The 16,191-nt window shown below is 43.9% G+C and overlaps 1 protein-coding gene across 3 annotated transcripts in view; it reads right to left on the bottom strand.

Annotated features, from left to right (window-relative positions):
- Positions 1–16,191, bottom strand: part of ZNF410 (zinc finger protein 410) — a 31,601-nt gene that overhangs the window by 14,318 nt on the left and 1,092 nt on the right. The window contains exons 1-7 of one of the 3 annotated variants that reach the window (XM_048855967.2): positions 10,349–11,037; positions 8,519–8,706; positions 4,255–4,390; positions 3,833–4,051; positions 3,350–3,541; positions 2,089–2,248; positions 615–796 (exon numbers count right to left, since the gene is read on the bottom strand). In XM_048855967.2, coding sequence (XP_048711924.1) covers positions 615–796; positions 2,089–2,248; positions 3,350–3,541; positions 3,833–4,051; positions 4,255–4,390; positions 8,519–8,551 — 922 coding nt within the window. In that variant the 5' untranslated portion in view covers positions 8,552–8,706; positions 10,349–11,037. Of the gene's footprint in view, positions 1–614; positions 797–2,088; positions 2,249–3,349; positions 3,542–3,832; positions 4,052–4,254; positions 4,391–8,518; positions 8,707–9,734; positions 10,085–10,348; positions 11,038–16,191 lie in introns of those variants that run through there. The other 2 variants (XM_048855971.2, XM_048855969.2) reach the window with 2 other exon arrangements.

Raw genomic sequence — 16,191 nt, 5'->3', positions numbered from 1 at the left:
TTTTACAAGTAGCACAGGTAATGAGGGAGCGAAATTCAAGTTAATCTAGATTCTATCAACAAGTTCATGTTTAGGTCTCATTTAAATTTATACCAAAGCAAATATATGCCACCACTTGAATCAGTCACTAGTCCAGTTAGGACTGTATATCTAAATTCAACAGCAGCAAGGACATGGGGCTAGGTCAGGACTCACTCTGGACAAGTATCTCAACCTACTTTGCCTCTTTACTCATAAGAATTTAAAATGACTTTTCCAAAAACCCTTAAAATGCCAATTTTCAGTTATCATCCACCTGAGAACCACAGTCTTCTGAGAATTTAAAAAGGTTCTGGGACTGATTTAGGAGGGAAAACAGAAATTTATATAGTTTGGCTAAGTGACAACTAAAAGAGGAACATGATAAAAGTATACAGCATCTGAAGGGTGTAAGCTCCAAGAAGAGAGGAATTATGTAAGGTACTGCACGAGTAAACAGGTGGTTAATCACATTGATAAGTGATCGTAAGTTGGAAGATGAGGATACCAGCGAAGGTACATATGGACACTGGTCTCGCTGGACCATTTCTTGGGGAGTGTTTCCTTAATGAAGAAGATCTGGGATTTAAACGCACCAGTATGAATCCGCAGGTGGTTCTTCAGATTCCCAGCTGTTGTGAACTGCTTCCCACAGCCCACCTCAGTGCAGACAAATGGTTTCTCACCATTGTGAGTTCGCATGTGTACCTTCAGCCTTTGCAGGACATAGAAGCTTTTCCCACAACCTTCTGCTGGGCAGGTGAAAGAACGATCATTCCTGAGAGGCAACAAAAGAACTGCAGCAATGGGTTACGAAACAATTTTCTCAGGAATATTCAACTCTGCTGCAACATCTGTTTTTTAAATAAGGTTTCTACCTTTCACTCACTTTTCAACTGAAATGAATGGAGGCACAAGGAAATTAAGTGACCTAACCAGGTAAGTGGCTTAAATCTGTATTTAACTAGATTACTCATTAAGGAGCTTCTACCACATGGTCAGAAGTTGTAAAATCTGTTGGAAAAAGAAAACAGAAAATAAGTCCAAGCCTCTTTGGCTTATATCACAAGTTTTTTGCAACCTCAACTTTGTTTGGGACAGATGACCTTGTGCAAGGCAACATAATGCACAGATGTGATAACATTCCCTCATATGCCAGAGTTCGACGTAGCAACACCCTTACTATAGCTGGGATTGGGATAGGAGTGCTACATGTACACGAGATGGGGAAGCTGAGTTAACATTGTCCGTCACACAGGATATTTTAGATAGCTCCACTTTAAAATATCATTAACGACCAGCAGGAAGAGCCTAAATCCGGCTTACTTTTTTCAATGTATGTGGCACAGAGATGACTCTAACACATACAGTCACACTGTTCTAGTTTCTGAGGGGAGAGCCAAATTTAGAGATCGGCTCAACAGTTACCATTCCTTTCAATTTCTCTATTTTGTTAAGTTAGTATGAACTCTTGAGTCTTTTCTTTTTTGGGACAGGTGTGAATATAAGAGACAGTGCCAAGGTGAGGAGGCTCAAAATTCAAGAACCCTGTTTTCCTGACTTTGGATTTAAATACCATACCGCAGCCCAGTCTCATTTTCTTTGTGCGCTCCCTTCCACCAAAAAAACCCAAGTGAGTCAATATTTTTCTAGAAACACTTGGGCCAGTTCCAGCCTATTCAGCAACACTTTTTCCTTTTAATTTTCAAGTTTACATTAATAATGTTTTCTATGAACTAGGAGCTTTTCTGTAAAGAGGTCAGCTTTCCCTAAGCCACAGTGGATTTCATGGAGGATAAAGGGAATTTTCAAAATAAACATTTTTCTGTACTGGATACCCTTCCAGCCAGGCTGAGTGTGCGCAAGAGGGGCGTTGACCATAAACCCTTGTTAGGGAGACCATTCAGCAGCTAAATCTGGGTTTTACTCAATTTTGAGTTTCCCTTTGCCCTTCAGCTTCGAAGAAAGATTTTACACAATGGGAATTAATAAATGATGTTTTGTATAAAGATTGGGAATTTCTGTAAGGTCTTGCTTGGTCACCATAGCAGAGATCTCTGCTCTACTTACCTGTGAGTTTTTAAATGATATTTGAAGTGGGCTGGCCACACAAATGTCCGATCACAGCCCTCAACTGTGCACTTCAGCTTCTTCTCTACGCGGGACAGGTGAGGGATGGGGCTGGAATCTTTCGGCTGCCCATCTCCTGAGCAAAGATGAACACTTTCACCTAGAACAGAACAGAAAGAACTGTCAAAGTCCACAGCGGAGATGGATTACTGTATGAAAGAGACAGGATAACCCTGAGTATAATCCAGGCCTATAAACCAGATGTGTTCCTGGTTATCATGCATTTACCTAGTCCTAAAAACTAGATATTTCTACCCAGCCCATTGCAGGGACCACATACATGTCTACCTGTCTTCCCAAGCCTATAAACTATTCCCAGCAAGGTACCATATCATATCAGCTGCCTCCAAATCAGATTAATGATAGGGAGTGTGTAATGCTGAGAGATCAGAGGCCACAAATATCAACTAAATAGTAATATTAGGTTACTTCAACTATCCAAATATTAAATAGTCAAATGTCACCTCTGGATTCAGTCAGGATAAGCAATTTCTCAACACCTTAAATGACGACTTCTTGGAACAGCTAATTCTAGAGCACAGAAGAGGACTTAATTATTTCAAGATATAATTGTAGTTAAGCCATTAAGTGACCACAATATAATTAATAGATCAAACAGGCATCCCTCAGAAAACTGAATACCAAACCTAGTTAAGCCACTAGAAAGGCACATAAAATAAAGCAGGCAATATGAAAAATGGACATTATGAGGATTAAAAGGTAATTTGAAGACCACAAACTGTATACAAGAAGAAACAACAAAAGATTCTTTAAGCAGATCAGAAGCAGGAAGCCTGCAAGAGAATTGGTGGGTCTACTGGATTACCAGGGAATGAAGGAGGTAAGGACATTGCAAAGAAATTAAATGATTGTCTTGCATCAGTCTTCACCCACAGAAAATTTTGGGGAGATAACTTTGGAGTAGGTATTACAGTTGAAGAACTGCTTTGAACTCAAACTATTGAACATATTTTCTTAGAAAATTAAATCTGTATGTTTTCAGTCCTAAGAGATACTGAAACCTTGCTTTAACAGAAAGCCTTAATAAAGCCTTAACTATAGAGGTGCTAACAATGCCACTATAACGATTTTGTCTATTTAGAAACTATCCTGCAATCAGATAGGATACACAACTAAAGCTACACCTAGTTGCCTTTAACAGAAGGTTAAATCTTTAAGATAGTAACAAGACATCACCTACCATTATTGCTTGCTTTGGCATTCTTTGCGAGCTGTGCTCGAGTGGCAGCAATCAAACTGTCATGGGCCAATTCCTGCACTCGTAGAAACCATGGGGTACTACTGTCGGTGCTGTCATGGGAGAGAAAGTCATTCCCAGAATCCTCTGCTTCATCCTGAACAAACACCAGGTGCTCTGCTGGACAGCCCAGGCCTGGAAGAGATGGCAGCTCCATGAGACAGAAAGATAGTCAATGAGAGGGGACTTTCTTGCTTCTCAGAATCTAATATCCATGGTACAGACATAATATTTGCATTAAGTCTCCACTGACCTCTGTATTGTGGAAAGCTGCTGATGGTTACATGCTCCTGAATAATATCCACCAATACCCAGAAAATTTCATATTTCCCCTTCATAAGCAGCTGGGACAAAGATGCATTTGTATCTCCCGCATTCTACTGTCTGAAACAGATCCAGCCAGATGACAACAAGAAGGGGAATTACCTGCTCTTGTTAGATTGAGAAGAATAAAGGAAGTGCTGTCACTGGGCTGGAGGTCTTGCAATAAACCGGAAGGCTCTGGACTTGACAGGAGCTCAGGTGGTTTCTGTACTGTTTGTGCCCTTGTCTCCTCGCCGTCAGGGCCTACATTTACCTGAAGGCTTCTCAAGACAGCAGATGAAGGAACATCTTTGGAGGAGTTAGTGTGACTTGGAGAATCATCTAGTGAAGAGAATGAGATCACAGATCTCTAAGTAGCAAAGCTCCACCATTAATGAAGAAGTCCTAATAACTCTTCTGAACCTATCCCTCCTCCACCACCAGGATCCCTTCTCAGCAAGAAGTAGGGAGAACATGCTGCAGTGGCACAGTGGAGACAGCTATATAAATAGCACTCCCACACAAACCTGTACCATAGATTTTACCTGGCAACATCAGTCTGTTGCATTCTGAGGTCTCAGTCACAGGAAGGAGGGAGAGACAGGTGATGCCTTTAGGTTCTGATTCCACCAGCCCCCGCCCCAGTGGAATAGATGTGTTCTGAACAAATTGAACCAGCAGCTGAAAAAGAGAGGATCTTGAAAATAGGATTCAGCAGTGAGCAAATCTGTTTATAGCACAAGGTTCCAATGAGATAACAAAAGACATTGACTTAGGCTTCCTCTACCTTGTAATACACACAGAACCCAACCCAACATTCTTGGAAGTCCATGGAAGTCTTCCCACTTACTTCAGTGGGAACTGGATTGAGTCCATAATTGAAAAATTTAGCATTTATACATGACATCCCCAATTATTTCATGAGATTGATAATCTTGATTTTTCTTTAGAAATTCAATAAGAGAGCCTAGCTCACTATAGGTAGTAGTGATGTCTATTATTAAAGCTGCATATTACTTGCCATTACAACCCTCATTTTCTGTCCCTTATCACTGTCAAACTCTAACCTTTCAATCCAAAATTTTCCATGTTTAATCTCTGGCTCAAGTTGATTTAACAACAATTATTTTTAAATCAAAAATGGATTAGCCCTTTTCAAGAATGTAGGGAGTAAAACAGTAGGGAGCTCTGTCAATATAATAAATATTTTTGGGATAACCCTAGCATATCAAGGGTTTGGAGCAGGAACCAAAAATTTGACAAGAAATTAATCCTGAAGTCAGAGAAGTGTCCCTCTGAAAGTCTGCCCAGATTTGGCCAAGTTCTGAGCTGTAGAATTTGTACATTGTTTACTCATTCTCTCTTCATCACAAAATCTCTAAGTTCAAACTCTTGCCACACTACACTGGGCATGTTCCTGGGCCCCTCTAAACCTCTGTCATTCCAAAGTGAAAGCAAAGTTTTACTTCCAGGACATTGACAGAAAAAAATTGATCCTCTCACCATTGTCAAATTCCACCCGCAAATCAAAACACCCTTTGACCTACAGAAGAAATAGTGGGCTAGGAGCCAAGAGACCATTAATTCCAGGCCAACCTTTTCCAATGACTCACAATAATTCTGAGCACTACTCAACCCTTATTATCAAGCAAGGCATCAAAACCTCACACCTAAGAAAACATGAGGATAAATTCCTGGGGAACAGAGAGGCTGCACAAGGTCATTTCTGGCAGATCTACAAAGAGAACTCAGATCTTATCGACTTAAGACATTCTGCCTCAGAAAGAATATGCCAAATCTATGTGCTTGGGGTCTGTAAAATGGAGCTACTCCTGCTTGCATTCACAAAATACTTTGAAACCCACATATGGATGAGAATCATTAAAAATATACCACTCAGGAGTCTTATCCTTCAGTTCCGTGCTCTGTCCATTAGACACCCAGCATTCTACCGCTGTCTAATAAATAAATATATGATGGAATTTCTATGTCCTTTTAAATTAAAAAGATAAAATTCCAAAAGAAATCTTAAGAGAACTTTACCCTTATTGTGATATAGCCTTTAATTATATGTTCACATACAGCTCAGTGACTAAAGCTGGCTATCTGTAGGAGTTCTCCCCCTCATTACACACCTTCCAACTTTGCAACTAATGAATGAGACAGAGGGCTGCAGACAGAGAAATAATGGTTGCATGATAAGGGGACTGATCTGGGACCAATAGAGCTGGGTTCCATCACTACCTCTAACTCAGACTTACTATGAGATGGGGAGTACGTCACTATATAGACTAATTAACAGAGGTAATTGTGACAGATATAGCAACCCCATGTAATATCTTTGGGCACCATACTGCTGAAAGCTTATAAATAGTTTATATATGATGGTGTTCTGCTCCATGAGGATGGGTTACCATAGCTCCTACAGTACCTAAACACAGTGGGGGATGATTAAGGCGAGTAACTGAGACTAAACAACTCAAGAGAAGTTCCACCCCCAAGGCAGTTTGCATATACTGGTTCAGGGTGGGTTTTCCAGACATTATGAAGCAAAGAAAGGGTTTTTGATATAAAAGAATGAGCTTGAACTGACTTGTGGAATTCTTTTGGATCCGGCAAATGGACACGACCTTCTGTCCAATGGGGCCCCAACCCACGCGGAAAGGTTGGAATGACTTTGGCCTATTTAAGCCCCAAGAGACTGATGGATGACTCCTGATATGGTTAGTGTGTTTAAATCTGCTTATTGTTTTTATTACATTTTCTTTTAAATGCTTTTACCTTAAGAATAAAATTGCTTGCTTAGAAAGAGCTGTGTGGTAACTTGTAACTGCTGGCAATACATATATTCATAGCCCTCAGAGAGAAAGCAAAGCAAGGTTCTTGCCTTTAGGCAGACTGGCTTATTGGGGATATTACAGTGTAAGGCAGGGAGCTGTGTAGCCTTAAAACCCTTGGTCAGAAGGAAATGGGACATGGGTCCCTATCCAGAGACAGGTGATGGATGAAGACCAGTCTAGCTGCTCCTGGAGTGGGGGCAGGGGAAAATACCGGTGCAGTTACAATAGTGAGTACTGTCACAGTTTCAGGGTGCGTGCCTCATTTTCTGTGTACCCAAAATTACACACTCTGAGCTTTATTTTCAGAAGTGCTGAGCACTCACAAATCCAAATGAAGTCAATGGGAGCTGCCAGTCTTTTAAACCTCTGCAAAATTAGGTCCTAGGCATCTTAAATTGAGAATTATATTACACCCAAAATTAGTGGACCCCTGAAATTTCAGACCCTAATTTATCTATATCTTTACCAGCTCCCCCACCTCCCTAACTCTCTAAGATATTGTGAAGATAATTTAAATTGGTGTCAGAGGAACAGCCGTGTTAGTCTGTATTCGCAAAAAGAAAAGGAGTACTTGTGGCACCTTAGAGACTAACCAATTTATTGGTGTGGCACTCAGAGGGCCATATGCAAGATGAACTGGGCCAGAATCCAAAACCCAATTTAAAAGATCATCAATTCTTATTAGTTATAATACAAGTAACATCCAGAGGCCTCAATCAAAATTGGGGACCATTTTGCCAAGTGCTCTATAAACACATATTAACAGATATTCCCTCTCCTGAGATCTTACTTTTTAGTTTAAGACAAGATTCAACAACAGGGTGTGGTTAACAGAGTTGCACATCTTGATAGCTTAGTCATTCAAAGTTACTGGGGTGGTTTTTTTAAGATATAAATATGAAATATTAAATTATATCCATAGCCCCTATTGCATGCCATGAAATATATATTAATATAATGAAATGTGGCCTGGCTTATTACTAGAGATACTTTAAAAAAAGATTTCCTCCTACAAGGTGGCTTTGGCTGAAACCATCCATCCACATGTAGTAACGTTAGGCTATTAGATGCGGCCAAAAGCAACAGCAGAAAGTCTCTTCTAACAGAGGGAGTCTTTTAGTTTTCCCCAGCATAATGACACCAAACCAGTATGCAAAACCAATAGGATAAAAGCAGCAGGCACAGGTAAGAGTATCAAATCTCCCTTATTACAAACATTCTCAAAGAGATGATCTTAAACACCACAATGGCTTTTTTTAAATCCTTCCTCCCAAACATTATCAATTTGACCCCCTCCCAACTCCACCACAAACAATCCAAGGACAGTCAAACATTTTCATAAAGTTGTCACATCTTAACAGAGAAATAGTCTCAGGGACACCTCCCTTCCCATTCACAATCACTTGATATCCCTGGGACAATTAAAGAGATTGATCGCATGGAAAAGTCACATTAAGAAGGTATGTAATGCCTTTTTAGTTTCTTTTAATGCAATTTTGAAGCTGGAATGAAAGGGGAGCCACAAGCACCATGTGACCAGCCAGCAGTCTGAACAAAGATTTGGAAACTTCTGGAATAACCCGAATTTCCAGAATCTAGTAGCGTCCCTCTGGCAGGAGGGAAAGAAGTTGTTACAAGGATTAACAAAAAAAAACAACAAAAAAACGGGAAAATATATTTTCTCAGCCACCGTTATTTTATTCAAAAATGGCTGATGAGACTTTGCTCAAACAAAAAAACAATCCAAAAAGTCAATACTTTACAATATTATAAACCACTGAAAATGTCTGATTATAAGAGAAAATATTCTGCAATCTTAAATATAGGGAGTGCTATCATTATCTGCTATGTTTAGGTAGTTTTGAGGAATTACCGTCTACATGGCAAACTGCCTCTTCTGCTGAACTTAAGAGTTGGACCATGAAACAGAAACCAAGTCAGGAACTGAACCCAGTTCTGAGCTGCTTACCTCTGGTTTGGATTCTAACTCATCCGATAACATTGATTCAAGTTTCCGATTCCTGCAGCTGTTCTGGGCAAGGCACAAGTTTAGAATTCAGAGTGAACAGTCCCCTCTGATTATTCTCATAGTCTCCTAGCCTTTAAGCAGTGCAGTCTTCCTGCAAGAAGCTGTGCTAGGCAGATATTCAATTTAACCTAAAACAAATAAAAGAATGGAAGTGTAAGCAGCTGAGACCTATCACTCACGAATCAAAGTAAAAAAAATATATGAGTATTGTTAAGGAGTACAAAATCCCTGTCAATACGGATGGTCTCTCCAATTTCTTGAGGTTCTGTTTTACACTCATCTTGGTGTTTATAGTACTATCACAACGGTATCAGAATGCTAACAAAACAGTCTAAAGACAAATTCAATTTTAAAAAACTAGTCTCTATGCCTCCCTTCTATTATCTAATTTAAGACTACACAGAGTAAAAAAAGCAGTACTTTCTGTTGCTTATATACAGAGAAGCATTGCCAAGCCATTCTTCAGGGGCTGTTGCAAACATCTGGGCTTATTCAGATTGTCGGTGGAATGAAATTCCATAGCCAAGGATCCATAATCAAGAAAGCTCTGCTAACCTGTTCCCAAAAAGTCATCTGTTTTCTGAATGTCAAAAAGTCCCTGATGTTCACAGATCTCTTTTGATTTAATTTCACCTCAGGTCTCATACACACTGCACCTATAAATTAACCATGCTATTTTTTCTACAAATTAGGAAGGAAGCTAGATATATTTTTGTTCCCATTTCTGGAAAGTCCTCAGATAGGAGTGATAAGAATCAGCAAGAAATTATTATATCCAGTTCTCCTGCTCCATCAATATCACAGCTTCTTCCAAGTCCTAAAAAATGTAATAATCTGAAAAAACACAAGTTCTCATTCCAGGTCAGATCAGCACAAAAACTATTATAGAGCCCTCTTGTAGGACTCCCCATGGGTTGTCTGTCCAGATATAGGATGCTCTAGGCAGAAGCCATGTCTTGTACTAACTGTACAGCGACAAGCCCACTGACTGAACTTAATAAGTAAATAATCATAAAATAAAAACAGGGATTAAAGCTTCAAGGGGACTCCTGTTACTTTGCTCATGTTCTAAGATCCCCTTTGCCTTTCAAACTGCAGACTTGGCTGGGTCATTCATCGGTCAGTGGCCATCACACCCAGTGAAATAAGCTACTACCTAAGGGATGCAGGGACCAACCAAGTTGCACTGGTTACGTTACAGGAGCGAAGAAGCCCGGGTCCCTAGTGCGGCTCTGCAGCCCTTCCAAAGCGGTCTGAGATTTCAATATGACCCTTCCTGGCATCAGTGTTACACACGCCAGCACCACAGCCAGCCTCACACGGTGTCTGCGGGCGCTGCCCAGAGCAGCTGGCGGGCGAAATAAGCCAAGGCCGTGAAGACAGACAAGTGGGGCGCGACGGGCCGGGAGAGCCCGAGGCCAGGCCGGGGACCGGGCCGGACGGAACCGAGGGAGGCCCCAAGACCCACAGGCACAGTTGTGTGGGCGGGAAGGGGGGGTGTGTGTGGCACACACGCGCTCCCACCCCGCCCCCCTCGGGGCAGGCTCCCCCTCAGCGCGGTTGCCTGCCGGGTGTGTTCCCTTCTGAGCCCCGCTCCCCAGCTTCAGCCCCTCCGGGGAGGGCTCCAGCCCCCGAGAAAGGGGAGAGCCAGAACCGCCCCGCTCGAGCCCCCAGGTTCGGGGGAGCAGCAGAGCCCCGGGGACGGGACTGATCCGCGCGCACCCCAATTCGGAACCCCCACCCCCTTCTGACTCCCCCCACAATTCTTACCGGCATCTCAGAACCGCACGGATGTGACGTAAGCTCAAGCCGGAAATGCCAAGGCGTTCAGCAGCTCTATGGTCTGGGCGATTTTCCAGGCTGGCGAAGGCCTCAACTCCATGACGCAGGCGGCTCGAGCGGTTACAGGCACCGCCCGGGCCGGGACACCACATCCGGTTCCGGTTTCCAGCCGGGCAGGGGAAAAGGAGCCTCGTCTGCGGATGAGGCCCTAGAGCGCTGTAGCTCTGGCGCTGCGTCAGCCTCTCTACTCCTACAGGGGGAATCGCATCGCCCCCGTGACCCGGAACCCGCACCAAGCATGCCAGTGTCTCTGGGGCTCTTAACCCTGCTCCCGCCGCTGCAGGCTCCCTGCCCCTCTACTCTAGGGTGGACAATTTTCTGATTGCAGAAATCGGAACACCCAGGCCCTGCTCCCGCTCATTCCATTCCCCCCTCCCTCTGTGGCTCATTCATTTTCACCAGGCGGGGAGGGGGGAGCAGGGGATCGGGGTGCAAAAGGGGGTGAGGACTTGCTGGGGGTGCAGGCAGGGGCTCTGGGCTGGAGTATGGGAGGGGGTGTGGACTCTGGGAGAGGGCTCAGGGATGGGGCAGGGGGTTTGGGCTCCAGGCAGCACTTACCTCAGGCAGCTCCTGGAAGTGGCTGGCATTGGAGTTAGAGGGGTGGGGGGGGGGCTCTTCTCACTGCCATAGGTCCCGCCCCCACAGCTCCCATTGGCCGGGAAGCTGCAGAGCCGGCACTCAGTTTGGGGGCAGCATGTGGCGCCCCTGTGGCCACCTCTGCGCCTAGGACTCAGATATGCTGGCCACTTCTGGGAGCCACGCAAAGCCAGGGCAGGCAGGGAGTCTGCCTTAGCCCCGCTGCACCACCGTCCAGACTTTTAACGGCCCTGCCGGAGACCCTTTTCAACTGGGCATTCTGGTTGAAAACCGGACACCTGGCAACCCTACCTGGGGCCAGCTCGGGTTCTGCGGCCACCTTCTTAGCCTGGTTCAGGCAGCCCAGCCCAGATCCCTCCTGCTCCGCATGGCCTGGTAAATGGGCTGCCTGGACCCAGCCTGCTCTGCAGGAGCTCTGCTGCCAATCCTGGCCCAGCGCTCTTTCACCAGCCTGTCAGGCAGTGTCCCAACCAGCTCCAGTGTACAACAGTCATGAGTCCCAGCCCCCCAAATCATGAACTGTTAACAAATAATACAACAGGGGTTCTTTTATTTAAATTTTCTTTAGAGCTCCCATCTTCCAGTTTTTCTCTGTAACCAGCAGGGCCAGACGCTATGGGGTTGGGTGGTTTGTTTTGTTTAAATTAAAGCTTAGATTCTCATATAATCACATGACTCCAGAAGCAGAGGCTTTAAGAAAGTCACCCAATATCACAAGACTCATGATAAACTCATGTGCTAGAAACACTGAAGGACCCAAAACCTAGTCTCTTCTCTTCTGCCACCCCACACCCAGTCTGTCTTCTATGCTTGCAATCTTCTCCCTGTTACTCAACTTGCTCCCCTTCAGGCCATCCAAAACAGTGCTGGTGCCTTTTTCATAAGTTTATACTGCTCCAAGCAGTCTGGTCAGTACCAGTGACTGCTGTCTGTCACCAGTATTATCTCATTGTTTCTTTGTACTCCCCATTCTGTTTGTATCCATGTGCTATCTCTTATACTTAGATTGCAAGATCCTCGGCGCAGGGGCTGTCTTTTTCTGTGTTTGTACAGCGCGTAGCACAAAGGCCTGGTTTATGACTTGGGCTCCTAGGCACTAAGGTAATACAAATAATGAATAGTAATACCACTAGCACCAGTGCCTGATGGGAGAACTGTCCAAGCTGGAAGTCTCCTGTATGCCTCCTTTCTACTAAAGGAAGATCTGTCCCTGTTGAGGACTCCCCCTCTGTTTGACAAAGAAAGCCTGCTGCTTCCCACTATCCCTCCTTTCCAGTAGGATACATTTTTGTGTTTAGCAGGTACTGATTCCTTTCCTACCCTACTTGATATGCACCACAGCCCTTAATACATTAATCCTCACCACATCGCTGGGAGGTAGGGAAGTATGATTATCTCTGTTTTATAGATGAGAAACTGCCCAAGGTGTCACAGGAAGACTGCAACAGGGTAGAGAATTGAAACTTCGTCTCCTGAAGCCCAGGCTGGTACACTAACCACTGGACCATTTTTCCTCTCATCATACAGTACATCATCTTTTACGTTGGAATGTCATTTCACCATATATTAATACACATGAAACCACAAATTGTTGTGCTCCCATTCCTATTTTGATCGGCCTTAACCAATAGTGCTGAGCCAGTACTCACAGTGAGCAATCTCAGAGATCTGTGGTTTCACAGCAGCTCACCAAGTTAGGGTTATTGAGCCAGTGAACTCACAAATGCACATCTTCATACAGCCCTACAAAGCTAGAGTGGATAAGCAGATAACCTTGCAAAGGCTCGTAACTTAGCTTTTGCCCAGCGACTGAATATGAAAGCTCATTGAAATTTGCATATTGCCATTAGGCCAGTAATACAGAGTTTATGAAACAATGACCCTTGCAGCCTTGACACTAGCTCAGTATGCTAAAGCTGCAGAACGAACAGTCTCAAAGATTGGCCATCACATGCAGTCCTCAGCTAAAACCTCTCCAACGCATCATCAGTGATCTACAACCCATTCTGGAAAACGATCCCTCACTTTCACAGGCCTTGGGAGGCAGGCCAGTCCTCGCCCAGAGACAACCCGCCAACCTGAAGCATATTCTCACCAGCAACTACACGCCACACCATAGTAACTCTAACTCAGGAACCAATCCATGCAACAAACTTCGATGCCAACTCTGCCCACATATCTACACCAGCGACACCATCACAGGACCTAACCAGATCAGCCACACCATCACCGGTTATTCACCTGCACGTCCACCAATGTAATATACGCCATCATGTGCCAGCAATGCCCCTCTGCTATGTACATCAGCCAAACTGGACAGTCCCTATGTAAAAGGATAAATGGACACAAATCAGATATTAGGAATGGTAATATACAAAAACCTGTAGGAGAACACTTCAACCTCCCTGGACACACAATAGCAGATTTAAAGGTAGCCATCCTGCAGCAAAAAAACTTCAGGACCAGACTTCAAAGAGAAACTGCTGAGCTTCAGTTCTTTTGCAAATTTGACACCATCAGCTCAGGATTAAACAAAGACTGTGAATGGCTAGCCAACTACAAAAGCAGTTTCTCCTCCCTTGATGTTCACACCTCAACTGCTAGAAGAGGGCCTCATCCTCCCTGATTGAACTAACCTCGTTATCCCTAGCCTGATTCTTGCTTGCATATTTATACCTGCCTCTGGAAATTTTGACTACATGCATCCAACAAAGTGGGTATTCACCCACGAAAGCTTATGCTCCAATACGTCTGTTAGTCTATAAGGTGCTACAGGACTCTTTGCCACTTTTACAGATCCAGACTAACATGGCTACCCCTTTGATACTTAATCTCAAAGAGGCTGAGCCTTATCAGCAAGCTTCACATACTGAGTTAGTGATCTTGCAGAGACCTGTGCCTTGACATCAGACCAACATGCTAGAAGTGTGAATTCACTGGCTCAGCAAAAACAATCTATCTTGACACCAGACCAGTGAGTTATAGGAAATGAATCAGTAACCTCACAAAGGCATGTCCACTAACATCAAGCAAGTGAGCTGAATATACTGAGCTAGAGCCTCACAGAGCTTTTCACCTGTCATCATTCCACCAATCTGTAGTTGCTAAATCAGTAACCCTCTTAGAAGCCTCTGCCCCAAAATCAGCCCAGTCAATCAGTGGAGGTGAGGCAGTGACCCTCCTGGTTGATGTCAAGAACTGAGAGCTCTCAGAACGCTGTGCTTTAACATCAGACCAGCAAGTTACAGATGCTGAATCAGTAACTTTAGAGGGTCCTCTGCCTTGATATACTAGACAGCTAGAGGGATTGGGACAGTTATCTTACCAAGGAATGTGCCTCAAGAGACATGGAGGAAGCTAGAGATGCTGACCCAGTGATATCACAGATATCCTAGCCTTGATATCAGCCCATCAAGCAGTAGCTTTTGAGCCAGTGACCTTACTTCCCAGAGACCTGCCCCTTTACATCAGACCAGCAAGCTGGAGGTGTTCAGTTAAATAGCCTGAGTCTTAACATCATCTTAGTAAACTAGAGTTGCTAAGTGGCTACACCACAGCCTATCCTTTGACATTATGCCAACACAGTTGTAACCAGCATCCCACTCAGTAACCTCATACACACCTTTGCCTTCACATCAGCCCAGCAGGCTAAAGGAGCTAAGCCAACAAGTTCATAAAGCATTCTGCTTTGATACTATTACATCAAGATACTATTATACCAAGATTGACATTTTGGTCAATTAATTAGTAATCTTACAAAGACCTGTGGCTTGATATCAACTTAGCAACCTAGAGTTGTTGAGCAGATATTAAAGTAAGCGGGAGTGCATGGGAGCAGTTTCCCTTCTGGTAAAAGCAGAGAGAGAATCCACTCTTATCCTGCTCCAGAGTTGTCCACCCTCCTCCCACTTCACTGGCTAGGGAACTGAGGACTCATCTGGTAGGAGAATCTGAATTGTGAGCAGCAGGAAGAGCTGGTGCCTTGCTGAGCAGTTTATGGGGCTCCAAGTCTTTCCTGTGAATACATGGAATACCTCCAATACCCAATGAGACATTAATTATTCATATTGGAAGTTCCATATCTGACATCTTTCTTCTACAGGAAGATCTGTCCCTCTGGTGGTTCCCCCTACAATCCAGACAAAATAAGAGACTCAGCCACATCTCCTCCACAACCTACATTTCAGGATAAACAGCCGAGTACTGAGAGTTCCCTCTCCCCTCCTGGCAGGCCACTGATGATTGTGTGGATTAAGAAGATGGTTAGGAGATACATTTTGAGTTCTGTTTCTGGGATCAGTGAGCTAGTAGTACTTGATACACGCAAAACTGAGTGTGATTGGTTAATATAAATATGTAAATCATACAAAAACCTATGTTAAAATAATGGTAAGTCTGCAAAGTCTAGCACCTAAAAGTTAGAAAATGTCAGAGGTAAGGTTCCTCATGCAGAAGACAGATTCCATTCCCCTTTATGAGTTCTATTGTAGTTCCTGTCCCTCCAATATGAGTGTGATGACAGGTTCTTTACCCACTCACCTCCCTGCACCCTATGACTTTGTAATCCCCTTTCTCCCTCTTCTAGACTTGATGGCATTCCACCCAAGCTGGAACAAGTGAGCACTGACCCCACATCAGTTCTTAAAAGTGTGTGCATCAGGCAGGCTACCAACAGAATGGAAAAATGGCATCATAGTGTCCCTGTACAAAGGTAAAGGATCTTGCACTGAGTGTTGCAATTACAGGCTGATCTCATTGCTATCAGTCTCTGGAAAGATCTTTGCTAACATTCTGCTTGGTAGGATGCAGCCTCTTCTTAAAAGGCAACATTATCCACAGCAATCAGGTTTCACTGCTGGGCACTTGACAGTGGATGCTGTCTTTACCCTGCAGCTTCTGGCTAAGCTGCACTGAGCCAGACTTCTTTTGGCCCACTTCTTGTGACATATAGCAACATCAAAGTAGCTTTTTATTTGGCTGACAGGTCAGCACTTTGGCTCACACTGAAAAGAGTTGGCATCCCAGATGTTCAGATAAATCTGGTGCACAATTTTCACAACGCCCCGGCACTGTTCTGTCAAGCTTTTCACTGGACATTCGGACTTGCCACACCAAACGTCAGAATCAAGTTTGATCAAAGTGTTCACTGACCAAGACTATGACGATGGTGTTGC

This window comes from Caretta caretta, chromosome 6, assembly GCF_965140235.1.
Source record: "Caretta caretta isolate rCarCar2 chromosome 6, rCarCar1.hap1, whole genome shotgun sequence".
NCBI classification, from domain to species: Eukaryota; Metazoa; Chordata; order Testudines; family Cheloniidae; genus Caretta; species Caretta caretta.
The sequence above is the reverse complement of the archived record's forward strand: the minus strand, read 5'-3'. Positions and strand labels throughout refer to the sequence as shown.